At 42.7% G+C, this 27577-nt stretch overlaps 1 protein-coding gene across 8 annotated transcripts in view; it reads left to right on the forward strand.

Annotated features, from left to right (window-relative positions):
* The window catches only part of LOC118791641 (disks large homolog 4-like), a 117169-nt gene that overhangs the window by 64476 nt on the left and 25116 nt on the right, over window positions 1–27577 (forward strand). For 3 of the 8 annotated variants that reach the window (XM_036549081.1, XM_036549079.1, XM_036549082.1), the window contains exons 4-8: window positions 21299–21352; window positions 22560–22610; window positions 24167–24291; window positions 25743–25912; window positions 26116–26252. In XM_036549081.1, coding sequence (XP_036404974.1) covers window positions 21299–21352; window positions 22560–22610; window positions 24167–24291; window positions 25743–25912; window positions 26116–26252 — 537 coding nt within the window. Of the gene's footprint in view, window positions 1–4168; window positions 4954–4981; window positions 5365–21298; window positions 21353–22559; window positions 22611–24166; window positions 24292–25742; window positions 25913–26115; window positions 26253–27577 lie in introns of those variants that run through there. The other 5 variants (XM_036549085.1, XM_036549087.1, XM_036549083.1 and 2 more) reach the window with 3 other exon arrangements.

The raw sequence follows: 27577 nt of genomic DNA on the forward strand, positions 1-27577 counted from the left end.
CTTGGTTCACACTTTTGTTGCCTCAGTTGTATTTTTGCTAGTCTCTCATAGTGTTGTTTGTAATGTGGTTATTCAGCTGTGTTCTTACTGACACACACCATATTTTTCCTCTGAATAAAAAAGGAAAGTCATTTATTGTGCCTTACTCCCATTATCCATGCAATGTTCACGGGTTTTGCTCTGGGTAATGGGCTGATACATGTGTGCATTGAGCAACTCATGAGAGTTGTTGTTTGAAATCAATCTTGAATTGCTGAGAACTGTGTGTTTGACGCAGTATGTAGCTGCTTAGAAATTAATGTGTTTGGTTCTGTATGTAACAGCATATAAATTATTGTGTTTGGTATGTAAATGCTCTGAAAACATATGTTTGTTCAGTGTTCAGCTGTCTGGAAATGTGTGTTGGTAAGAGATGTTGCATAAATATGCATGTGCTTGGTATGCACAGACTACACAACATGACTCATTCTGCAAGCCAGTCCTTCGTGAGTAAACAAGGGTCATTTCCCTGCGCACTCCTGACTATTTCTTTGTTTTAAGTAGTCCATTTGGACTGAATGTCCTTTCTGATTCCAGAACACAGTGCTGGGAGTGTATTTTTGAATCACTAACAACACTCCCAGACCAGTCAGTATAAGCACAACACCATTTAAGCACTACAAGTTATCTTGTGTTAGCCTGAAACTAGACAGCCTAGAAAACTAAGGAGAGCCAATTACATACACTACCATATATCACACAGTCACTCGATCACAGTAATCGTATCACATGGTGATACTAAAAGTAAAATAAGTAGCAAGTAATTTATAAGCAGCAGGTTTTATGGGGTGGGGATCGAGAAACAACCGACATAAGGGGTGGGTCTTCAGTCTGTGTCAAAAGATGGCAAGTGAATCTGCCATCCTGACCTCTGTGTGAAGTTCATTCTACCACTAGGGGACCAGTACAGTCAGGCTGTGAGGAGCTACCCCATTGCACAATGTAGTGATCTAGCCAGTATATATGATTTGAAGACTGATTTGAAGTATAAGAGGGATGTCCCATTCACTGTCCTGTATGCTAGCACCAAGGTTTTAAACTTGATGTGAGTGGTAACAGGGAGCCAGTGAAGGGGGGTGTGAGTTGACTATGTTTAGAGAGGTTGTAGATAAGTCGGGCAGCTGCAGGGGTTGGATGGTACAGGCAGGAAGCAAAGAGGGAGTTACAGTGCCCCAGATGTGAAAGGACCAGGGTCTTAAGAAGGAGATGTATAAATTAATTTTAGGCACATGTGTGCCTAATTTTGCACATGTGTTATCTGGCATGTTAAATGCCTGTGCAGGCTTGGCATGGGGACTGTGGTGACTGTGGTGTGTATAGAAGCAGTGACTGACATCACATGTTTTGGGGGAAGGCACATATTGCTGAGGTACAAGTCTAGATGGTACACCATTGCAGACTGGAAGCAGACTGTTGGGTATTCAGTGCAGTGGTTGTTTTTTCTTTACTCCTGCTAAACCAGACCTGTGCTTTTTCACAGGAGTTCTTCCTTTTCCAGTCCTATTCCTTCCCAGTCTAACACTCCACATCTCTACTATCCTTCAAACCTCTTACTCCCACTCCACTACCTTCCAATCCCCTCTCTACCTCCACACTATCCTCCAGTCCCGTCTCTCCCTCCAAGCTCCTCCAATCCCCTCATACCTCTCCACTATCCTTAAATCCCCTTACTCCTTCTCCACATTCCTTTCTTCTGTTCTGACAGATCACACTGCTCAGTGATATTGTCTTCTGTTGAATTGTCAATGGTTTTGCTGTCACAGTTTAGATAAGGACATGTAGCAGTTTTTCTGCCAGATTTCTGTTCCTGATCTGTTGTGTTCCCCAGGGCTCATGCTCTGTTCTCTCTCTTTTTCCTCCTGGTCCCTTGAAATTCCTCTCATACCATTTTGGGGATGTGAGCACCCTGAATCTCCTTTATTGCCTTTGATATGGCTGGCTCACTGGATTCCCTCCCTGTCTTTGGGCTTCACATGTTCCTGGAGTTGCAGTCTTAATTACCACGCAAGTCCACCAGGAAGGCCTGAGCAGGGGAAGAGTGGAATGAGGGAGTGACTTGAGGAGGGGGAGATGAGAGAGATGAAAAACAGAGAGAGACAACATGAGGCAAGAGCAGGCATAGAGGCGCAGTGAAGTTGTGAGAGTGTCAGCTTCGCTGAGAGTGTCAGCTTCCCTGGCTTTATGTAACTCAGCTTCCCTGCTCTCCCCCATGGCTGTGCATTGGTGTCTGCGTGTCTTGCACATTGTGTTAGGGCTGGGCGATTATGTATGTATGTGTGTGTGTAATTTATTATTTATTTATTTATTATTTATTTTATTATTTATATTTATTTATCTCATTTTTTACATTTATTTTTTTATTTGTTTTTCAATTGAATTATATTTAAAGTTCAAGAAAATCCACTGTTAACCCTTTCTCATGTAACTTATTTTTATGATATGCATCACGGGTGTTACGTTACATGGTTTGTTATGTTTTCATTAGTGTTATTAAGCTTCTCATGGTTTTCAGTTAGCATTTGCTATAATTTTTTAAAATCGCTGTTTTGTTAAATCGCTGTCTTCCTCAAAGGTAAAATTAGCTAGAATTTTTCCAATCTAGTGTTCTAATCGCAACGGTTTTAGCATACGCGCTAACTGGCAAATCACACCAGTGTGACTGTATGTGCGAAAAGGGTTAAAAGACATTTTAAGACTTTTAAAAAGTTCAATAAATGCATGATGTTTCCAAAGTCAATGAGTAATTGTGTTAAATAGTCATGATCTCAATATTGACCAAAATAATTGTGATTATGATTTTTGCCATAATCGAGCAGTCCTTCATTGTGTGTCTTTGCATTGTACGTGAATACAATGCCTTTATCGTGTGTGCATACAGATGCATGTGTTTGATTCGCTGTGTCCTTACCCCTCTCTTGAGGATAGAGCAGTGTTTCCAGAGCATTTCCCGAGCGGTGTAAGGCTGACCCAGACAGTCCTTGCTATGGGAAATCGATACAGTAAAATGCCAGATTGGAGTTACCTGACAGAATGCTCTCTGCTCTCCCTCTTCTCTCCTTTCTTCCTTCTCTGTCTCTTCCTCTTTCTCTCTCTCTGGCTCTGTTTCAACTGGATTTTTGTGCCATAATAACTATACAGATATATGCTTACATTGCCAGAGCATGGGTTGAAACAGCAAGCGTTTGCACCTGACTCTCCTGTTCAGTCAGCTTGTTCCCCTCTATTTTTGACTCTGAGATCTGTCTATGGTGCTGAACACTTTTCCCTTGCACTCTGTCTCTAAGGTCTGTCTATGGTGCTGAACTCTTGCCCCTTGCACTCTGTCTCTGAGATCTGTCTATGGTGCTGAAGTCAGTGCAGCCAGACTGGTGAGGGGGAGGGGCACAGAGAGAAGCTGAGTGACAGAGAACTATGCAAAGAGCAGTCAAAACTGGAGTGTCTAGACTTTCCCTGCACAGCTCTATTTGGTAGTCCCCTCTGGGTAGGATGCATTAAAGAACACTGTTTCTGCAGTGAGTGCCTGTCTCCACTGAGATGTCTGCTGTCTGGCTGATGGAAATGTTTTGCATGTGTGCATTTTGGTGTAAACCAGCTTGTACTGTGAGGGACACCTTGCTTTTCAAACAGCTTAGTCTGAAACAGCTTGTCTATGGAAAAGGTAAGGCTGTTGCAGATGAATTGAAATGTAGTGGGTATGTGGTGGTGCAGCTGATATACTGCTAATGAGTGCACTTACTGAGAGTTGGGTGATGTGTTGTATTTGGTGGGAGGGAGCATTTGCTGGGGTACAGAGTGGTGTTCCCCAGTTCAACCATAACTCTTGAGCTTACTGTTCTACATGCAGGCTCCCAGCACCTCTTTATTACCCACTCTCCATCTCTCCCCACTGTCTCACACCCCCTCCTACCCAACTTATAATATGCACACAACTTAACCACTTTTGCATCTTTAAATCTTGTGTTTCCCTATCATCTCTCCTGACTTCTTAACTGCCTTCTCTCTTCTGTCCTCTCCTCTCTTTCTCTGTCTCTCTCTCCCTCACTCACACACAAACACACACACACTCTCTCTCTCTCTTTCTCGCACTCTACCCCCCCTTGCCTTTCTCCAGTCCACTGCCTTGCTCCATTCTATCAACACCGAATTAATTTAATTGATTTACATAACAGCTGATTACAGATTGGACAGAGAGGAAAACAGAAAGGTAGGAATTAGAAGAGAGGGAGGTCCTGGGGGGGAGAGGGAGGAGGAGAGAGAAAGACAGAGAGAGAATGGGAGAGAGCGCACGGCCCTAATAGCGACGGACTGAGTTTAACGAGCAGTAGAACAGCGAGATTGAGGGAGAGGGAAAGAGAGAGCGAGCACCATAGAAGGCAGCAAGCGTTACGACGAATGCAAGCGCATCACAAATTACAACAGCGGAGAACCCTTCTGGGATATGTCGCGAGAGAGATGGAGGAAAGAAGAGATGAAGAGATACCAAACACAGACTAAACGAGACAGGGGGATAAAAGGAGGGAAAATTCGAGTTGTGCTGTCTTTCTAAATGTCTACATAGGCATTTTTAAAATTATTTTTGAAGAAACCGTTATTTAAATCAGACATCTATTTGTAGAGCTGTATTTTCGGTATGATGATGCTGGTAATTTCGCTTGATTAGAGCTGGGTAACAAAAATAACCGCGATTTTGTTATAAACATTTACGTTTGTTGATCAGACGAGCAGGTCCATGTGAAATATCGAGTCGGTTAGGGGTAAAACAAGGAATTGAGGCGTCTCAGAGTCTGACGGACTTGTTATCGCACGACCAACAAACAGAACAGAAGCATTCACTAACCTGCGGATAAAACTGTGACTCCCTTGATTAAAAAACTACCCACGTTTCTGGTGAAATGGTGGATGTCAGTGGTATTGGTATGCTTTACTAAAATGTTGTTTAATATCATATTGTAGTTGCATGCACATATGTAAATCATATCCATTGTAAAATGTTTCAAAAGTGGTGAAGGCATTTCGTCAAAACGCGCCTTGATTGTTGTATGTAGAAATGCTAAGACTCTGTTGCTAGACATTTTACTTATTTTATTAATGCAGCGTTTCGTCGTTTCGTCATATGCTCAAACTTCGACGACTCTTCTGCGCTGTCTCTTGTCCATCTGCCACTCTCCTCTCGGGTTTGTCAGTAATTGTGTGAAGTGTGGGGTGTTCAAGGTTTGAGTTCACCGATCACCCAGTATGTTCGTGTCCGTCTGGTACGCGAAGAAAATGGGCCGACGCTTCATCAACAACGTCCGGAAAGCGAAGAAGCGAAGGCAAAGAATGCTGGTAGGCCCCTTCTCCAGGTATTCGTGCGAGCGTGTGTTTGTGTTAAGGTTTTGCCCTATGTGTATCATTTTTATGTTTTTCATTGATAATCGGTGCAATTTAGTTGTTGTCAGTTTGTCAAAGCAGTGTGTAGGCCTACTGTCCCCCTGTCAACGTGAGCGAGTGTGTGTAGCCGGGGGGAGGGATTGTGGGCGTTCTTATCTTGTACGTGCGGCGGTGGTTTCTCGCCGCCAGGGAAGAGCCGGAGTGTTAACGGCGCGCATGGCGACGGGGAACGTGAGTGACGGGAGCCAGTGGAAATGGTCTTTCTCTGCCGCTCTCAGTGTGTCTGTCCAGGGGTATCTGTGTGAGTGTTGTGCACGTAGAGTTCAGATTGGTTTTGTTTGCCATTTTTGCGTATTAACGGGGGTACCTGTAGTGTGTCTAAGGTGCACTATATGCATTCGAGTCGAATTGTATCAGAACTGTATTATTATGTGTCAAGGGAGTAGGCTATGTCTTGTTTGGACGGGGGTAAAGGTGGCTTCCTCTAGCGTTGTGTAGGTGTGGAAATAGTTGCACATAGTGATGTATAAATGTACAGTTCACAGTATGAGTAAGTGTGCAGCAGTGTCTTTGAGTGTCAAGTCTCAGGGCAATGGCTTGGTAGCAGTGTGTCTGTGCATGTGTCTGCATCCTGTGGATGAGTGGGAGTGCATAAGCTGCTTTCAGGAAAGCTCTGCATCAAGTGTTTATTCCAGTATCTGAGAGTTTGGGGGTGGGTGTGCAAACATATGTCACCATGTTTAAACCCTTGAGCATCCATTGGCATACATACAACACACATACTGTATATTTCATGGAAGTACTTCAGCTCAGTTCAATTTAAATGTGCTGCACTGGAATAGCAAGTACAGGAAATACTACTCCATCAGTTTATAGTCAGTTATTAAAATAACAAATACATAAGAATAAACATTGATAATAATGTCAGGGACTATAATGGTCTTAACAACAGTGACAGTGATAGTTTGGATATTGGCAAGTATAAGGATTTATTCCATGATAATTTTCATTACTTCTTTCTCTCTTCTCTCCATTCTTTCTGTCTCTGCCCCATCCTCCTCTCCCCCTCTCTCCATTTCCTCCCTTTCTTTTGTTTATCAGTTGAGTGTCATTTAATTCTAAACATTTTATTGGCATGACACAAGGTAAGTATTTCAAAGCAAAAAGAATAAACAGTGAAATGTAGTGAACAGGAAATCAAGTAGTTTTTTTTTTAAATCTTATAACAACAACATGTGACTCTTAATTGACATATGTGGCAGAAGCAGGTGCTGCTTTTAGCTTTCCTCTCTTTGCCCTTTCCTCTCTTCTTCTGTCCCCCTCTGTCTCTCCCTCCCTCCTTCTCTCTGTCTCCCTCTGTCCCTCTCTCTCTACTTCTCAATTCAGTTTCATTTTTTCAATTTAAATGTGCTTTATTTGCATAAAATACATTGTGTAAATATTGCAAAAGCACAAAATATGTATACACACGTGTGTGTGAATATACATATGTAAAGATATTATATTAGATATAATATTACATTATTGGCATTTAGCAGACGCTCTTATCCAGAGCAACTTACATAGGTTACAGTTTTTTTCATGTTACCCGTTTATTCAGCTGGACATTTAGGCAATTCTGGGCTAAGTACCTTACCCAAGAGTACAACAGCAGTGCCCCAGCGGGGATTCGAAGTAGCAACTTTTTGGTCATGAGTCCTGCTCTTTACTACTATGCTACACTGCTACACTACACTGTATACATATGTGTACATGCATATACGTGTACGTACATACAATACATACAGTATATGCATACTTTTCGTAAAAAGATGTGAAAAGAAAAAAGGAATAAATAAATAAGTAATGACTGCATGATTTATACTGACTGTTTCTATCTCTGTCTCTCTCACTCCCTCATTCCTTCCACCATCATATGTTGCCTGATATGTTGATCATATGTTGGCTTTCAGTCCCTGCTTCCCCATGTAGGTGCTTTCCCCTTAGGCAGGCTGCCAGCTATGAGTCCCTCTCCACCCGCACTCCCCATCCTTGTACCCAAAGATGGCCCACTGTGCTGTGGAGGTCTGCCTTATTCGTGTCTGTGCATTCCCCTGGGCCTGCCAGGCCAGTTCCAGCATGCTCACTCACTGAGGCCTGGAGCAGACTGTCCCTCCAAGTGGGTGGCTGTGCGGGGCTGGGAAGCCCTGGCTGTAAGGGCTCTCCACACTGGCAGCTTGATGCTGATGCATCCCATCATACCCAGTGTGAAAATCAGCATGGAGGCCACACCCCTCTCTGCTCTGACACCTGTCACTTACACTAGTCACATTTCATGTTTGATGGTGTGTTGTTTTATTGCTTTTCTGGACTGCTAATAGATCTAATGTTACCCATTGCATAGTCGCAGAGGTATATTTTTGAGATCATATCTGATGTTACTCTTTGTATAGTCATGGTAGCATATTTTCTGGATTTTATTTCTTTTTTAAAAATGTTTAGAGGATGTTCAAAGAGGTACACGTTTGCATTGGTTTTTATATCTCATATATTGATAATGGTAGAGGTGGACGGTATAAACGGTATAGAAAGTACACTGGTATGAATTTGCCCTATGGTATGGATTTTGACTATACCGTGCTGACCGATAGAGCCCTCAGAGATCTAGGTGTAACTTCATCTAAAAGACACGATACTACTTTATCTACATACACAAATCTTTGCTGACCTGACAGTGATTAATCTTTTCTGAAGCATTGAAATATTGTTGCCCATGACACCTTGAGCCCGGCGGCTGTATAGCCTACGGGACACCATGAGTTTGCGCTACTGTCAGACTCACACCCATTCACTCTCGCACACACACACACACGCACACGCACACACACACACACACACACACACACACACACACACAAAGCAGTAGCCTAACCTCACAAAATGTAGCCTACATACAACGACGTGACAAAACCCTTCAAATCCCCTACATCCCACTATAATGGTCACCAAGTAAAAGTCTGCCTGCATGTTATTTTCTTTTAATAATAACATGCTATTCTCTTTCCATTACTCTTGAATTATGCTATGCATTGTGTGTGCTATCAGCTGGTGATATTGTATAATGAATTCGGATAGAACGTCCTCATAGGCCAAGTGCTAGGGATGAGGGGAAATTAGCGTGCGCATGCAGGTGAACACGGCGCTCGGGCTCATCTAATTGCAAAATGTCATGATTCTTAGCTGCTGGAATAAACTTTCCATGTGGATTATTCTCAGTCGGAAGATGTGAGTGGTTGCAAAAGGATTGCTTTCTTCTCATTTGTTGGAGTGGTGAGATTGCAGGTTGCTCCTTTCTGAACCGCTGCTTCCCGCTCCTTCTTCATCACAAACTTTGACTTTGAATGCAGTCTTGATTAACTTTATTCGTATATGAACTATTTCTATTGCTTGCTGGAATTTGGGGGTTTTGGGGTATTTTGTCACATTTATAAATGTATATTTTGGTGTTTAACATAAGGTCGGCTTGTGTGTAGATTAAACTTGAAGACAAGACGTGATTCATTGATTAGCCTACTTCAGTACACTCTGGGGCTATATTATCGTCTCCGATTGTTTCGATGGGCTATATATATATAACCGATATCCAAGTATATTGTATGCCTATACAAATCAGATACTTATCACCTGGTAGTGCGATTCCTAAGTCCCGTAACAGCCCCCCAGCCCCCCCCCCCCTCACTTTTTTCCCCTTCGGATATACACTGATCTCATACACGGCCTCTTCGGAATCCAGTTGATGGAAATCCGTCGTAGCGACGGAGAACTTTAATCCCTGAGTTAGTTTTTATTTTCACTTTGTGCAACTTGATTTTATTGTATTTCGTGAAAAAGTGTTTTTCAGAGATGGAAGTTACTTGAGAAAAGGTTTTGTATTTTTTTGTATATATTATTGCTGTTTTGCACAATAAATGTTCTTAAAATACCTCTATACTATGTGAAATATGTCTTAGTAATACTGTTAAGAGTACTGTAATAGCTGCCATGCAGTTTTCATACGAGTGCTTTACCCCTTCAGAAGCATTTATATTGAAATTTTAAGAAAAACGAATATACTGTGATATATACCATTACCGTCCGTGCTTCAAATTATACTGTGATATAAATTTTAGGCCATACCTCCAAGCCCTAATTTACGGGTGTCATGGAAAAAATTGACAGCCCACACAGATTTAGAGAAAATGAGAGTAACATTTTTTCAGTGCACATAAATATCACAAAAAGTGATGAGAAAAATGTCATTAGTCCTATCTGAAAGAAGCTGCCTAGAGATCTGGTCAGTCATCTGTCATGGCTGAAAAGACCCAGAGATCGGATAACAAATCAGTAATCTGTCATTACAGAAATCTCAGTGAAATCTGATTTCATCTGATCAGACATCAGAATCAAATCATCGTGTCTGAAAACATAGAGATCATACAAAGAGATTATTAATCACATTTATGAAATGAGGGATCATACAGAGATTTTATTACACGTTTATGTTAATTGTTGCTTTATTCTCCAGTAGTATGTTTAAAAATACTTTATAGCAAATGATCTAAAGCAGTGTGAGTGTGGTGTTTTAATGATTTAAGATAGTAAATCTTAAATCTTTTATTAGAATAAAATGCCCTGTAATCCACAGACTGATTGTATCAGTTGCATGAACTGCGAGATCATTCCTATGGGAACCTCCGTGATCTCAGATGTGTTTGCAAAACTCCTCCTTCCGTTTTTTAAGGTCCGCAAGGTTTAAGGTTTTTAAGGTCCGCAAAATTAACTTTTGCGGTGGATTTCGGAGAGACCATATGCACTGTGTGGCAGGAAGTTAATGGTATTGGAAAAATGAATTAGCTAACGGCCTATTTCCTTCAATTCAGTTGCTTGACTAGTGATTGAAGTTAAATAAAAGTGAGAGTTCATTAATCATATTTTAAAGAAGGAATTTGCATAATCAGGCAACCTTTTGCATTGACATAAACTGTACTTTAACCAATAGTCTTAAGAAATACAGATCATCTTTATCACTTTGATATTAAAACCTTATCTCCTTCCCATTCTACCGCTATGATTTCCCTCCATTATGTTGCCGCTCATTTGACATATAAATAGAGGTTGCTTCACCATTGCATTCATTCCATGATGAATGGAATGACCGACACGAGTGAGAGTTACGTTTTGATCCATCTCCTTTTCCTTGTGTTGAACACTAGAGGGAATAGTGCATATATTATACAGAATTACCAACACCAAACAAAAGTGGGTGGAAACGAGGCGTAACCCTTTCGTGCATACGGTCACACCGGTGTGATTTGCCGTTTAGTGTGTATGCTAAAACCGGTGCGATTAAAAATTCTTGCTAATTTTAGCTTTGAGGAAACAGCGATTTAACGTTAAACATATAGCAAATGCTAACTGAAAACTATGAGAAGCTTAATAACGCTAATGAAAACATAATGAACCATGTAACGCACTACATAGCATAAAAATAAGTTACGTGCGAAAGGGTTAAGCATATAACAGAATATAAAATATTAATGTATAAAATATAAAAAGGTAAATAGAAAACACTTTCCAACTATAGTTCTGTCACATTCAGTCTCCTCCATGTTTTTTTGTGTTGCCTTCATGCAAATTTCCTGCCTGCATCTGTGCCGTGTGGAAGAACACGAACCATCGTCCAAATGACGAAAAATATTGCCATGAAGTGTGTGATTTGCAGCGCAACGAAATAAATGATAGAGCATAATATGAAACGATAGAAGTTTTTCTATCGTCACACGATATATATCGTCATATCGCACAGCCCTAGCCTGCAAGAGATGGAGAGGTGGCTTAAAGGCCAAGGAGGGATGTAGAGGGGACTGATGGGAAGAGAGGGAGATTGAGACTAGCACTCCTAGAGGTTTGACTGGCTGAGAGTTGGACATGAAGGTAAAACTGACCAATGTGCCGTACTGCAATGCTGGAGGTGTTGGAAGGGAAGGTAGGACTTACTAATGTGGTGAACTACTGCTGGAGATATTGGAAGTGAAGGCAACACAGGGAGAGAGTGGGGGAGAGAAAAGAGAGAGACCCCATTGATTACTCTTCCTTAAGGAACACATGGAGGACCCAATCACCACACTGTGGAAACCCCCCCCCCCCCCCGAGTCTCTTCACGCCACTTCTAAGTGGTGCTCATAAAAGCCGTGTAATCAGCAGAATTTTAATCAGCTTCATATTCATATTTCAAGGATCATGGTGACACATCTGGGATTGGACATTTTAAACATTTACACATTTAAACTCTTCGGAGTGAAGCAGAAATGTGTGGTTATTTTTACTCTCCTGTTTTTACAGCCTGCAGGACAACATATGTCAAGGTATGGTGCAGGGTCCGGCTGTTTGGTTGGCGCTTGAAGTGCGCTGGAACAGTCTTACAATTACTGCATCCCGATGACATCAGATGCAGAATAAAGAGTGGTCATGTTTTCTCAAAAACAACAACATTGAATGACTCTTACAGTAGGCATCTCTCATGGGAGTACAGCTATCTATGTATAAAATGGCTTCAGTTAAGGATCATGGTAAATGGTGGGTTGGAGACTAATACATTTTATTTGTAATAAAACACTGGAAAGTTGGCTGTGTTGCAATATTTAACTGGCTTTTCATTATTGCATGTCACTCTTGACTTCTCTCACGGTTGTCCCTCGGCACCTGGTTGAAAACTCCTAGCCTACTGCATAGACTAGTCTGTGTTTTCAGTTGCACTCCTGTGTGGGATCAAGAGTTCCCCACAATGTGATGCATCACCTGTTTCTAGATTAAATATGGCAACCAGGCACTGACCAAAGGTCAGTTTGGAGGTAATTGTTCGGGTCAGAGCTGGGCTTTAAGCAAGCTGAATCTGGATCAGTGGTTAGAAGGCAGAAAAAACACTTGAGTGTCCTGCCAAACACTGGGAATGAGGGCCTCTCTAATTGGCATTGTCTTCCCTGTCGAGGGCTCAGCCACATGACCCAGCCTCTGCATCCCAGCTCAGTGAACCACTCAGAATGCAACTGGCCCTGGAGTTGGAAGCACAAACCGTTGGCAGCCAGCCGAGATTTCGCAGGTGGAAGGGTGCAGGGAGGGACCTACCGCCTCATGCAGGCCTCACCGGCTGTGCTCAGAGATCCGTCAGTCTTCTCTGTTCAAGTGCACAGGGTGTGTACTGGCATCTGGTGGTCAGGCACCCAACCTGCAGGGGGCAGGGCTGTGTTTCGAGGGCTGTCAGGGAGAGGAAATTGCTTTAATTAACTCAGAGAGGAGAGGAGTCGTTGAGCTGTGCTGTGCTGCTGGTGGCAGTGGAGCCGAGCACAGAGAGAGACATAGCTGCATGTGAAGCACTGCTCTCCCGCGCTAGAATGCGCATGTGTACCTCAGCTTGCAAGTGGACAAACAGGAGCGCAGCTGCACTCACTGAATGCAGCAGGGCCCTTATACACAAAGGCAGAAACCAATATTGGCATGGTCTCACTTTCAGTTCGACTCAATGCAGTGGAGCTTCACTGGCAGAAACAAACTAAAGCAGTGTTGCCCACGCATATCTGTGTGGAGTAGAAACCTATATATAGTACATTGTACACAGGATTATTTAATGTAGGATACAAAATACATAAATATACATAAATACTGATGTACCAGATAAAAAACACTGATATGTAACTGATAACACTTAACAGTAAATGTGATTAAACTTGCTCCTAAATAGCTCAGTGATTAAGGTGCTCGCTTTGAGGGCAGACTATTTGATAACATTCATTAACTAATTCTTAATTCCTACCACATAGGGCACTGGGATTTTCTCAGTGGCACCCATCTTTGGAAATGGTGGAGGGAAGTTTTTATTATTAATGATTTTTACTGATGACTTCCCTTACCTGCAAGTATTTATTACATTTTAAAAGAAAGTGGATCTCTGTCTTAACCTCTCTTGTATTGCAGTGCTCATAGAACCTGTCCTCCCTGGCTGGCCAGACTTGACTTCCCTTTTCAACGGCCAGTATGTGATCATTCGGGTGACATTTGGCCAGGGCCTGCCTTTATTTTGCATTTTTGACCATGGTCAGATATTCTGCAAGGATAATCTCTTTTTAGGGCCTGGTAGCATTCCATTTTATTTTGTTTTTATAGTGTGTGTTTCTCAGTTTTCCAGATAAGTGTGTTTAAGGTGTTTTATAGTTTGGTTTGCTTTAACTGGAATTGAAGCTGACTGATGGTGGTGTTTGAATCACTGTATATCAAATGAGTGTTCATGCTCTTTTCAATAGTTAAATGCCTAGTTTGATTCTTTATGCATGATTTAAAGTTATTCTGTCATTTAAAAATGTTTCTGTTCTGATTGGGTATAGAGGGTGGGGTTTCTGTTCTGATGGTTTAATGAGGGTGGAGTTTCTGCTCTGATGGGGTATAGAGGGTGAAGTTTCTGCTCTGATGGGGTATAGAGGGTGGAGTTTCTGCTCTGATCGGGTATAGAGGGTGGGGTTTCTGCTCTGATGGTTTGTAGAGGGTGGGGTTTCTGTTTTGATCAGGTATAGAGGGTGGGTTTCTGTTCTGAGGGTTTGTAGAGGGTGGGGTTTCTGCTCTGATTGGGTATAGAGGGTGGGGTTTCTGCTTGGATGGGGTGTAGAGGACAGGCTTTATTTTCTGATTGGGTATCGTCTAGAGTGGGATGTGTGTTCTGATAGGGTGTAGAGGGTAAGAGGGTATAGAGGTTTTTTTTTAATGTCTTGTTGCATTTCTGATGCAACAAGACATGATGTAAAATGTAATGTAAAATAACCCCACCAGTAAAGTCGGGTTAAAACTCAAATCACTGTCTCTTTTTCTCTCTCTCCCTTTGTCTCTCTCTAAAAAAAATCTACACATAACCCTACATGTGCATCTGTTTTATTTTATAGCATCTCTTTTGTTCCAGTTTAGTCAGGGGAATAAATAAAACAACATTAAGTATGAAAGATGTCTGTTATTCTGTAACTGGAGGGAAGTTGGGAAGAATCCCTGGGTCTGGGTGTGGGACAGGGCCTTTCGGCCGAGCTGTCTGTGGTCAGGACAGTGCATGCAGATGAAAGCCTCTCTCAGGTCCTCTGAGGAGCTGCTGTTTATAGAGCCGGGTTCAAAAAGGGAAAGTGGCTTGAAAAGATGTCAGGACATTTACAAGTACACATGGTATCTGTCTGCGCTGACATGTCTGATAGCCAGCAGCTAATTTTAGAGGCCTTGTCTCTCCAGCTCTTTCCTCATCCCAGATACTGACAAATGATCTAACAAACTGCATCACTAATGAGTCTCCCCTTTGGCAAAGGAGGGGAGGGGTTGATGGTGAACAAGGAAAAATTATTGTTTGAATGACTATCCATAAAGCAGGCTGAAGAAAGGAAAGAAAACTGGAAAAGAGGGATGGAGACAGTGAGAGAGAGAACAAGAGAGGATGAGATGATAAGAGGTAGGGTGAAGAGAGTGAGAAAGGGATGGAAAGTATGGAAAGTAAAGGAACCTGGAGGAACAGTAGAGATAGAAGGTTAGGGGGGTGAGAGGACAGGCTGAATGTCATTACCCTTTTCTCACTCTACATCTCTACAACCTATTCCAAATGATCCTCTCAGTCCCAAACTAACCCTAAAGCTTTCTGCCTAACCCTAACATTTTCACCTTAACCCTAGCACTTATAACCTAACCCTAATGCTTTCAGCCTAACCGTAGGGTTTTCAGTTTAAGCCTAAAACTTTCAGTCTAACCTTAACACTTTAGGTATTCTGGGTAAATAATCTCAGGCTTTTTCCTCATGTTGACATTTCTGAGTAGAAGTGTAATTTTGGCTTGTTCTGTAACAAATGTTGGTTTCCACACAGCAAGAACCATTAAGCTGCATTGTGTATCTGAGGACTCCAAGCTGTATTTATGTGTGAGAGAGAGTCTGTGTATACATATGTGTGTGTGTGTGTGTGTGTGTGTGTGTGTGTGTGTGTGTATGTGAGAGAGAGCGAAAGAGTGAGAGAGAATATGGGCACATTTAGCACTTGTCAATGCTGTTGCTCTTCCCAGTTGAACAGTGAGGTCACTGAAACTCTTCTTGTTGAAGTTAATACCGTATTCCAAGCACACAGTCTGGAGCAATAACTTTTTAAATTTACAGCCACGTTATGATCGGATTAGTGATGAAGTCTGTTTTCTCGGTAAATGTAATAGTTACATTGTGTTACATTGTTTGTTGTGATTAAAATGTGGGAGTGATTTATCCCATAATTACAGTTTTTTTCATCTCAATGCACTTAGTCATTTGTTTTTCTAAATATGCATACAGAATGCATGGACATTTGTTTGAAAACTGAAAAAGCTAAATCAGTGGGGTAAGGTGTGTGTGTGTGTGTGTGTGTGTGTGTGTGTGTAGAGTGGACACACAAGCGTATTAGTGAACAGAGTACAAGTGAACACAGTTTTAGAAAATGATCTCAGGGGAATTGGACATATAAGGATCCTCCCCAAAAGGCTGATTCATAAAATCCTGTTACACACAGACTCCTTAATTTTCAGAAATACTCTGAATCATTACACAGAATACTATTACTCTGAAAGGCTACAAGGATCAAATTGGAATACGCTTTTGGTGATGGGAAGTTCACGGCAGCCGCTGCCTCCACTCCCTGCCTTGCCAGTAATGCTGTGCTAGGCGATAAGAGATTGAGACAGTGGCTGTGGAAATCGTGGTTGCCTAGGTAACGGTCTCCCCTGAAGGGCCCAGCAGCTGTTGCTATGGAGTACTCATGGCAACGAGTGGTCAGGAGAGGGGGATGCCATGCTGTCACCAAACCAGAGGAATGAGAGAGAGAGAGATGAGCACAGCTTGAAGAAACTGTGGCTCTGTATGCTTTGACATGTTGGCCATGCTGTGATTTGCGAACATCATTCCCAGGTTCTTCCTGTGTCTGCTGTTTGCCCTGAGACTTGGCAGCAGGCCCTTTCACTGGCACTAATGAGTATATTCCTAAAGCAGAGTCTTGGAGAATCAGCAGCAGGGGCTTGGATAACCAGGGGGCCCAAAAGGGAGAGAGGCACAGAGAAAATTAACTGACATCTGCATTGCCTGGTTTGACATCTCTGAAAGTGAGTTCTTTCCTTTTCAATGCTGCAACTGAAATGCACTTTTGCTGCATAGATGTGTTATTGTTGTGCGGCCTCTGTTAAGAACAATATACCAGATTCAATGCGGAGATTTTGTGCCAATATTAAACATGCACATCCAATCAGGAGAGAGACGCCAGAGTTGCCCTCTGAGGCATCGTGGGTACTGACAAATACAACCAAGGAGATAAAGCAGTATTACAGGGATTGATGTCGCTTAGAATCATAATGAGCCTCAGGCACTCATTGTATGTGTTTGTGGTCATACATGACATATGTGCCTGTAGGTGTGTGTGAAAGTGTGAGTGTGTGTCAATGTAAGATAGATGAGAGCGAAGATGTGTTTTTTCACAGAAAGGGGAGGAGAAGAATGAGCACATGTATTTATCTTTTATTTATTTTCTTATTAATGTATTTATTGTAATAAATTTATGCTTTGTGATGTCATCAGTCCATTGTTGCTCCTGTAGTTATGGATTCCTCCTGTAGTCATGCCACACCAGTGTATGGCAAATTCTATAGTTTGCATTTAATTTGAGTAGTGAGTGATTCTTAAGAGAGGGAGAGATGCATACATGCTCTTACTCTTTCTCTCTATCTCACACACCCACACACACATGCAGTCACATGCAAGCCTTCCTCTTGACATGTTAGCTGTCCCACACTGCAGCTTACCCCCTTATGTGCATGCTAACATGTAGATACACTGAGTGCAGCACTACTTGGGTACTCATCTGTGGATATGAGCCTCTCCTTCGCTCTAGTACCTTCCCTTTCTAAGCCCTCCTTTAATATTCTCACTAAACGTTGTCTCTCTGTAAGTAGTGGATGTCACCCAGCATCAATGCTGATGTGTATCTGGGTGAAAAACTCACTCCTACCTCCTGTCCTCTCTCATTCCCTCTTCCCTCCTTCACCAGCACAGTTAGGAGGCTGTGTGTGTGTGTGTGTGTGTGTGTGTGTGTGTGTGTGTGTTTGTGTGTGTGTGTGTGTTTGTGTTTGTAGAGGGGGTTGGCTCAGAATGGTGTTAAAATTGACAAAAAGGCCCCGCAAACTCTTGGTCTTACCTGACCATTGATACAGTGATATTGCATTGGCACATGGGAGTACAGTGGGTGATTTTATTATCTGTGGAGCCCCTCCCAAACAGGCTTGAGTCGTCCTGAGCTTCTTCTGTAGGAGTTTTGATGGGCTCATGGGAGTGAGTTTCCCAGCTGAACACCAGTCACTCTCATTCTGCTTGAACATGTAGACTGTACCAGGTGTCATTGCTAGGCAGTCAGTCTGAGAGGTGGGGTGGTTAAGGGAAAGGATGAGATGACATACAGACAAGTCCCAGAGAAAAGCACCCCAGAGAGCATTTTAACAATTGTCCTAATCATGTAAACTGTGTTCATTAAGCCAATTGTGTTTATTAAGTCATCGTTTGAGCCATTTCCATGGTTTGTTTCCAGATATGCTGTTCTGCCCTGTATATGTGGAGGGGAGAGACGTGTTAGCATGCTTGCTCTGGCTGTGAGTGAGTGAGTTGAAGCAGCATCCTGAAATGAGGCCGTGAGGAGTGTGAGTAGTTTTATTAATGTTAGAGGGAACTTCACATAGAGAGAGCTATTGTGCGTATGCACTGTGTTGTATACTGCTGCAGTGAATGTGAGCATGAGGGTGTTTGACTGCAGATGATGTGTGGATGTGTGTGATTGTGATTGTAGTTTATGTGTGGATGTGCTATGGATATATACCAAAAGAACATTTTTTATGAATATTTTTAAATTGGAGACCTTTCAGACCTATCCAATGTAAGAGAGGGACTCTCTTCCTATCAGCAGTTGCTGGGTGTCGGTTGATCATAATTGCTGGAAAACTGATATTGTGGGGCTGCCACTAGCTGAATCTCAAAGACCCATGTCGGAAAAGCCATGTCTTCCAGGGAAATACATTTCTGTAGCTGTCTGAATCACCTCACCACTCAGATGGTGTGGGCAGCAAGTTACAATTACAATTTACAATTTGGCATTTCGCAGATGCTTTTAAACCAAAGCAACTTACAATTAGTGCATCAATCAGGTTTAGCTGACTTCCTCAAAGGATCACAGTAGGAATGCAAATTAATTATTTACAGTACCATGCTCCTGTATATCCTGCAACAATAAAACAAATCTGCAGGAAGCCTGCAACATAGAGACAGGGTTAATACAGAAGATTTTTTTTTAATAGAAACCTAACAGAGAGGTTACACAATAGGGGACAGGTAGATTATGAAAAGGTGGGTTTTCAGGCTCCTGCGGAAGATGCCGAGTGATTCCGCAGTTCTGATTGGGTGAGGAGAGTCATTCCACCACTGCGGAACGAGAGCAGAAAAAAGGCGTGGCTGAGTGGAATGGCTGCCAGGTTCCCAAAGTGAGGGGACCGCCAGCTGCCCAGAGGTGGTTGAGCGGAGAGATCTAGTGGGAGTGTATGGAGTGATCAGAGACTGAAGGTAGGATGGGGCAGAGCCTCTTGTGGCCTGGTAAGCCTGGTAAGTGTCTTAAACTGGATGCGGGCTGCTACCGGAAGCCAGTGAAGTACAGTGAGTAGCGGAGTGACATGAGAGTGTTTTGGGAGGTTGAATACCAGGGGTGCAGCAGCATTCTGAACCAGCTGAAGCAGCCTGATAGCGCAGGCCAGTAAGCCAGCCAGTAAGCCGTTGCAATAGTCAAAGCGGGAGATGACTAGTGCTTGAACTAGGAGCTGGGTTGCTTGTTGGGTAAGGAAAGGGTGGATCCTCCTGATCCTCTCCTTGTCGAGGGAGAATCTGCAGGACCGGATGACTGCCGTGATGTGGCTTGAGAAGGTTAAGTGGTCGTCCAGGGTCACGCCCAGGTTTTTGGCTGACCTGGAGGGGGCCACTACCAAACCCTCAATGGTGATCGGAGCATCGATCATTGGAGAGCTCTTTGCTGGAAAAAAGAGAAGCTCAGTCTTCTCCAGATTGATCTTAAGATGGTTAGCGGACATCCAGGAGGCGATGTCAACTAGGCAGGCTGCAATGCATGGCTGGACCTGAGAGTCGGAAGGGGAGAAAGAGAAGAACAACTGTGTGTCATCTGCGTTGCAGTGGTAGGAAAGGAGGACCGTGGGCAGAGATTACCTGTCCAAGTGATTTAGTGTAAAGGAAGAAAAGGAGTGGGCCAAGTACGGAACCTTGTGGGACCCCGGTCTGGAAAGGGCGGGGGAGGAGACTGATTCCCTTCAAGATACCTGATAGGAACGGTCAGTTCCTCTGGTCAGTTCCTGAGGTTCATCTTCACTTTTGAACACCAGAGACTTTGCACCAGAGATCGAATGATGAGTTTTAGGGACTCCTGCCTTATGAAATGAGGGCAAAACAGTACATGAGAGATGGGTTTTAAAACTGGGGGTTTCTCCAGCACATGGCATCCATTTCCCCCCAACTTTTACACTTTCAAACAATCCCAAAGCATTTAAAACAGGGAGGGAGAAGGAGAAAGAAAGGAAGTGGGGGGTGGGGGGGGGGCAGTCAGAGAGAGATTGTTAGGAACATTCTGTGAATCTCATGTCAACTGATATGGGTTTCGGGGTCAAACTGCAAGTGGGCAGGCCAATATAGTGTTTAGTATTGAATTTGGACCGAGGCAGCAAGGGAAGCAAATGGTCTGGAAACAGTTGGGCTCATGCTGTGAGGACCAGATGGCTTTTGAGGGAGAGAGAGAAAGAGAGAAAGAGAGGGATAGGAAGGGATGGCAGAGAAAACATGTGAGAGGGACAGTGGGATAAGGAGGGAGAGAGGAGAGTGTGTGTGTCTTGGTTAAGGGAAATGTAGAGGTGGAAGAGAGACAGAGATATATTAAGCATCAGGACCAGGGGGTGAGACAGCTTGGAACTCACTAGAAATACTTTGCAGAACAGTAACCTGGATATACTGTCACTAATGTGCAGATAATATGAAAAGAAGACCTGATTTAATGTGCAAGGTTATAAATAATTCATTAGAGAATAACCTCAGTGTTATTCACAATAGAATGTGGTAGCAGCACTGTTGGTTTGAGATACAGCGCAATGGAACTTTCTCAGCTCTGCTCCTATGTGCTGCTCTTTGTTGGAAGGTTTGGTGAGGTATGAGTGATCACCAGGTTTTGCATGGCATGGCGGCCCACAGAGGATGGTGGTGGTGGGGGGGCAGCAGGCTGGGTGAAACAGGACCTGTGTGTTCTCTGTGTCATGAATAACTGGGTGAGGGAGTGAGTGAATGGCTAGATGAAGGAGTGAATGGATGGATGAGACAGTGAGTGAATGCCCGGTTGAGGGAGTGAGTGATTGGCTGGATGAAGGAGTGAATGGCTGGGTGAGAGAGTGAGTAAATGACTAGGTGAGGGAGTGTATGACTGGATTATGGAGTGAATGGATGGCTGAGGCAAGAAGTGAATGGCTGGGTGAGGGGGTGAGTGAGTGGGTGAGAGAGTGAGTGACTAGGTTAGGGAATGAGTGAGTGGATTCGAAGGCAAGTTAGTGAGTGCCTGGGTGAGTGGTCTTGCCTCTGCTTATGTCCAGGCAGATCCTTAGAGAATGGAATGTGCTGTGTGTGTAAAGTCGTTGGTGTGACAGACACCAGCTATGGTGTAGAGCATCAGGGCTTTCACAGGCCTGGCCTTCCCTCACCCAATCCTCCTCGCTCCTCCTTCACTTTGTCTATTTTTTTTACTCTTTATTGTGTTTCTCTCTGTAGGCAAACTCCCCTCCTGTGGTTGTTAACACTGACACACTTGATGGCTCCCCCTACGTAAGGATTTTATTTCTCTTTTCTCTCTCCCTTTTCTGTTTCTCTGTCTTTTCTCTCTCCTCTCCCTTTTATAAATTCAAAATCAGTTAAGCTTTTTTAGCATGACCATACATGTGTGCAGTATTGCCAAAGCCAAATATAAATATACACACAGCTAAACATTAAAAATATAAATATATATAAGTAAGTACACATACACATACATAGATGAAGCACATTTGCAGGTTGGGACACCATACTTATAAACAATCCAAATTTCCCTCTCCCAGAAGACTTTTTCATTTCTCGTCAGCATCCCATTCCTTAAATGTGGGGAGGGATCATTCAAGATGTTCCAAGGAAATGTATTTTTTGGAGTTTATAACAATCTACCTACATTGTTACAATGTTTCCACCTCTCTTTCTCTCTCTCCCTTTTATGTCTTTCTTTTCTATCTCTCTTTTCTCTTGTTCTCCTCTGGACTTCTCCTGATTTATCTCCTTGTGTGTCCTTTGTCTCTGTCTTTTCTTCCTTGATCCCTCATCCTTTCTGTGTGCTCATTTATCCTTATTTATGTTTTCTTCTCCTTCCTTCTGACTATCCCTCATTCCCCTCTTTTTCACCTCCCTCATGACCCATGCTCTGCTCTATCTCATGCATTTCCCTTCCTACCTCCCTCTCTGTCTCTCTCCTTCACTCCATCTCTTTCTCCACACCACCATTTAATTTCAGTTCAGTAAGATGACCGTTTATATATGTAGAGTAGAGTGGGGTTAGGTGTGTGTATCTCTGTACAGTGGAGTCGACTAAGGTGTGTATGTTTGTATAGTGAGGTGGAATGTGTTTGTGGAGTACAGTGGGGTAAGGTTTGTGTGTGTGTGTGTGTGTGTGTGTACAGTGTCTGCTGGCTGTTTCACTGTGGCCGCTGAGTGTGATATGTACATAGCTACTGCTGGATTTGTACCTCCAGGGAGGCATTTAGTGTGTGTGTGTGTGTGTGTGATTAGTACTGTGTGTGTCTGCTTCAGTGTTCCTGAATTAGGTGTCATCTCTCCAGACCTACCCAGTGGAGACAAAGTCAGTGACCCTTGGGTTAAAATGGTGTTGTCTCTCCCTCCTTTTTCTGTCTCTCTGCTGTTTAGCGCCGTATCGCCTCACTTCTCCATGGCCTGCTCTCTCTCTCTCGCAGTCTGTCCTGCTCACTCTCTGCTGTGATCTCTCCCACAGGTGAATGGCACTGACGGAGAGGTTGAATATGAGGAGATCACGCTGGAAAGGGTGAGACTTTAATATTCATGTAACCACTATGTGAATACAAAATAAGCACGCACACACACACACACACACACACACACACACACACACACACACACACACACACACACATATCCACACATACCTAATACTCAGCACCACACTTGGAACCCATACCTAACAGAAAATATTCCTACATGCCAAGCCCCCTTTCTGCCTATCAAACATCCCTGCCTGGTAGATGACCACATGGTGGGGGAACGTCAATGAACATCCATGTCTAACTGGAGGTAGAAATGTACATTTGAAAAACCCCTGTGTTTGTTAGAAAGAGGCCAAATGTTTTCTATTTAATTCAGCTTTGGGTTCAGCTGGGGGCTCCAACTACTCCATGCACTTTAATTTTGGATTGAATATTGTTTATAAAAATATGTTTCCTCAGACAACTTATAATGCATTTCAGTTTCAGCCCAAATTAAATATCCAAATGATGGCTCAAGTTTAAACATTCATACACTTAACATATTTTTAGAATGAACTCAGGTGTTACATAAGCAGGCCTGCAGCTGGTTTGCTATTTTTAGGGGAACAGTTTGAAAGCTCCACTTCTGGTGAGAAGACATGATAGTGCAAGGCTTCACTTTTCTGCAGAATGACAGGAATTGAAGTGACAGCACAATCGTGCCCTACCTACTTATGGCACACAGAAGAAGGGTCTCATTTGAATTGTATATCTCTGCTGAGTGTTGACTAATGTCACTGAATATTTATTCATGTGAGACTGGGTGTTGGCCAAACTGCTTATTCAAACGTTAATCACAGATGTCTGCAGCAGATAAGTTACCAGCAAGGCAGAGATACTCTCTCAGTGCTGCTGAAACCTTGCACAGTGACGCTTTAACCTGGAAACTGGGTAACCATGTTATGGATAGATCAAATAATTAGGATTACAGCTGATCCTGAATCAGTGCTGAGGGGCACAATCTACCTTATGCAGTTTTATTTTTGCCATTATTATTATTAGTGGTAGTAGTTGTAATAATATCACTATTGCTGCTATTTATTCATTTGCTTGTTTATTGGGATGCATTTTGATTTAGCATATGTAGTGCTCAGTGCACAGAATAAAATATGTTTTACAAATGACAAATGCACCAGCTCTGCCCTCAAAAACAAAAAATAACACTAAACCACATGCTAATGGTAATAATTTACATTTGTAAATGATGTATTTGACTTATCATTTCGCATTCAGAGATGCAGTCCATTCCACCACAGCTGAGGGGCTACCTGAAGCTCTGTGTGATGTCTCAGGCCTGACTAAGTGAAGTGCCCCTAAGTGTCACACACTTCCATCACTGAGTCTGCAGGGTACACTGGACGCTGTGATATCAGCAACATGTGAACTCAGCTTAACAAGCATGATCCTCTCTGTGTCTCTGCTGTGTATATATATGTATGTGATTTTGTGTACATGTTTCTGCTTGTGTGTGTTTGTGTATGTGTATTCATGTGTGTCCATATCTGTGTGTGCTTGTATGCGTGCGTGCATGTGTTCGTGTGTGCTTATGTGTGTACAGGGGAACTCTGGCCTGGGGTTCAGCATTGCGGGGGGGACAGATAACCCCCATATTGGGGATGACCCAAGCATCTTCATCACCAAGATCATCCCAGGAGGTGCAGCAGCCCAAGATGGCAGACTCAGGTACAGCACACGCTCTTCACTGCTGTCCAAAATGAGCATATACACAACATAAACAAGAACCTGATTTTCCCTTGTGTAGCCCTCACTCTACTTAGGCCTAGCACAGTTCTGCTCAGGCCTAGCACAGCTCTACTTAGGTCTTGTACAAAAAGCTACAGAGCTGCTTGCTTAAACTGTGACTATGCACTGTGTGACCCCTTGTCTTAGACTTACTTCTAGCCTTAGAGTAATATGTCTGACCTGACCAGAGCTGTGAAGAGGATAGAATGCAAGTGCTTGACATGAATTCCACTTGTAAGGCTGATAATCACTGATAAGTCAATCAGGTTTATTATTATGGTCAGAATCAGAATGAAACAGTTCAAAGCAGTGTGAGCTACTCTGCTTTTGAGAATCAATCTCTTTTAATAATTGTACACAACATGTTAGTTGGACACATGGGATTATTAGGGGGTGCTCCATTCAGCAGTTTGGTGAACCAGACATTAAAAATTTACATATGTCAGTTATAATTATGAAAAAAACAACTGATATGACACTCTTGATAGTTTGTATTCTATGGGCTTTGATATTAATTTGAAAGCAAGGTTTTCAGGATTGATTACTCCTCTTGTTTCAGTGTTGAAATTATCATGATGCTGTTTCATGCAATATCAGGATTATTATCTCTCCCTCTGTCCTCTCTCTCTGACTCTGGTCTCCTCCTCATTGATTTTGCTCTTGTTTTTTATTTGACTGCTTTAAGTTAGCTTCATATAAAGAACTGTGAACTCCCTATGGAGCTACTCTATTCATGTGTAAATAGGCTTTGTGTGTATGTGTGTACTTGTACATACAATATGTGTGTGGGTAAGAGTGTGTTTGAGTGCAGGTGCATAAGTGGTTGTGTGTGTGTGTGTGTGTGTGTGTGTGTGTGTGTGTGTGTGTGTGTGTGTGTGTGTGAGTGAGAAAGAATGAGAATGTGTGTGTTTGTGTATATGTACAGTCCTAGTCAAAAGTTTGGACACACCTGATTAAGATAATGGGAAACAGCCTTTAAAGACATTCTGATTGAAGGACTTTTGGTAATATGCTTGAAATTTATTTCTTAGACAAACATAAATAGTGAAGTTGATGCCTATGTATGAATTTCTTTCCAAAAAAAAATTTTGAAAAACAAATTTAACTTTGACGAATCTAAAATATAACTTTTTATTTGTCTGACACCTTTTTGGTCACTGCATAATTCCATTTGCGTTATTTCATAGATTTGATGTCTTTACTGTTGTTCTAAAATGTGGGAGAATAGTAAAAATAAAGAAAAACCCTTCCGTGAGTAGGTGTGTCCAAACATTTGACTGGTTCTGTTCGTGCGCATGTGTGTATGTGTGTGCGTGTGTGTGTGTCTAACCTGCTTGCATTCGTCCAGTAGCCAGGAGCCCTGTTTGAGTGTCTCTCTACCTATCCGTCAGGGTGAATGACAGCATCCTGTTTGTGAATGACGTGGACGTACGGGAGGTCACTCACAGCCAGGCGGTGGAGGCGCTGAAGGAGGCAGGAGCCATCGTCCGGCTCTACGTGCTGCGACGCAAACCAGCAGCCGAGAAAGTTACTGAGATCAAACTCATCAAGGGCCCCAAAGGTGAGCGAGGGTTGTGTGAGGGGGTGTGTGAGCCACGTTAACGTTGCTCGAGGAGCTTTACCACGGTACTAATGTGCATATGAGTTGTGCTGGCATTGCTGGAGTAGCTTTAGTGCAGCCCTGATGTGTCTGTGAGCCATGGTAGTGTTGCTAGTCTATCTTTACCGTGGTACTGATGTGTACTTTGCCTCTCTGTCTGTCAGGCCTGGGTTTCAGTATAGCTGGAGGGGTTGGTAACCAGCACGTCCCTGGAGACAACAGCATCTATGTTACCAAGATTATCGAAGGAGGGGCTGCACACAAGGATGGGCGCCTTCAGATAGGAGACAAAATACTGGCTGTGAGTCTGTACACACACAACATAGACACACACATATACACACACACGCACACACACACACACACACACACACACACACACACACACAGATACTCTCTCACACACACACTCACAAGCACAGATAAACACACACACAGATACACACACACACAAACACACTAGCAACCAGGTCAACATTGGGATTGTGTAATCCTTTGTTTACATGACAGCAAGTATCTATATGTGTAAGAGACACTGTGGATGTTAGACAGTACCCCTCATGGTTAGCCAGATACCAAACTTCTGTTGGGACAGTATAAAGCCAATCCATTCAAGGTGTCTGTCTGGCACAAACCCTGTAGTTGCCTGTGTCATGAATACAATATGCCTGTTGAATGGGGACAATAGCTCACTGATGAGTCCCAACTACAAGACCATCACTGTAGCTAAAGTTTCTAAAATAACAGAAACGCATGTATTTATAAATTAAACAATAGGTTCATCTCCCAAAACCTCACAGTCACGGCTTACGAAGATAACTTGACAGCCAAAATTGCATCACTAACTTGGCTGTTTCATCCACTCTCTCTAGCTTATTCCTAGGATTTCCACCACAGGTTTAACAGTAGTACATGGAACAGTTACAAAAACTGATGGCACCATCAATGTTGCAACAGCTTCAGTACATATCCAGCTGTATGAATGACCGAAGTCACAACATCAGTGTGTAAGCAAAGTAACTACACCGTCAGACCAGCACACAAACACACCTGCTTGAAGCAAACATGATTAGCACAGACGTCTTCATGGGAATGGTGACCGAAAGTGTGAGTGATGCCGAACAGCTGTCAATCTAGTCCTCCATGCCCTCTTCTATGCAGCAACACTGCCCTCTGGTGTGTGAAACGAAAACTGTAGGCTTCAAGTTACATCACACCAGGGTTACTCAACACCCCAAATGCTTCTGACCTCTTAATTGAACCCCAGTTACTTTGAGTGATTGATTGAAATTCTCATTTTCACATTTTTTTCCTGTTTTAATCAAAAGTTAATGTTATAGTACTACATAGCCCTTAGTTTTTCCTGATCATGTGACCTGCAGATATTAAAACCTGTATTTCAAATGTTATCCTCCAGGTGTTTCTGTAGGCGCTCAATTATTAGTATCAGTGTTTAAACAATTGGGATAATAAAATTAGTGGGTAATTGTGACTTTCTTAAAAAGCAATCATTTGGCCTCATTTGCACACTGTTGCATGCAGACCATATTGCAAAATTCAATGAACATCATGTTATAAAAACGTTATGCACATTATGTAAACATTATGACAATATGTAAAACATAT

Source organism: Megalops cyprinoides, chromosome 16 (assembly GCF_013368585.1).
Source record: "Megalops cyprinoides isolate fMegCyp1 chromosome 16, fMegCyp1.pri, whole genome shotgun sequence".
Taxonomy (NCBI): Eukaryota; Metazoa; Chordata; class Actinopteri; order Elopiformes; family Megalopidae; genus Megalops; species Megalops cyprinoides.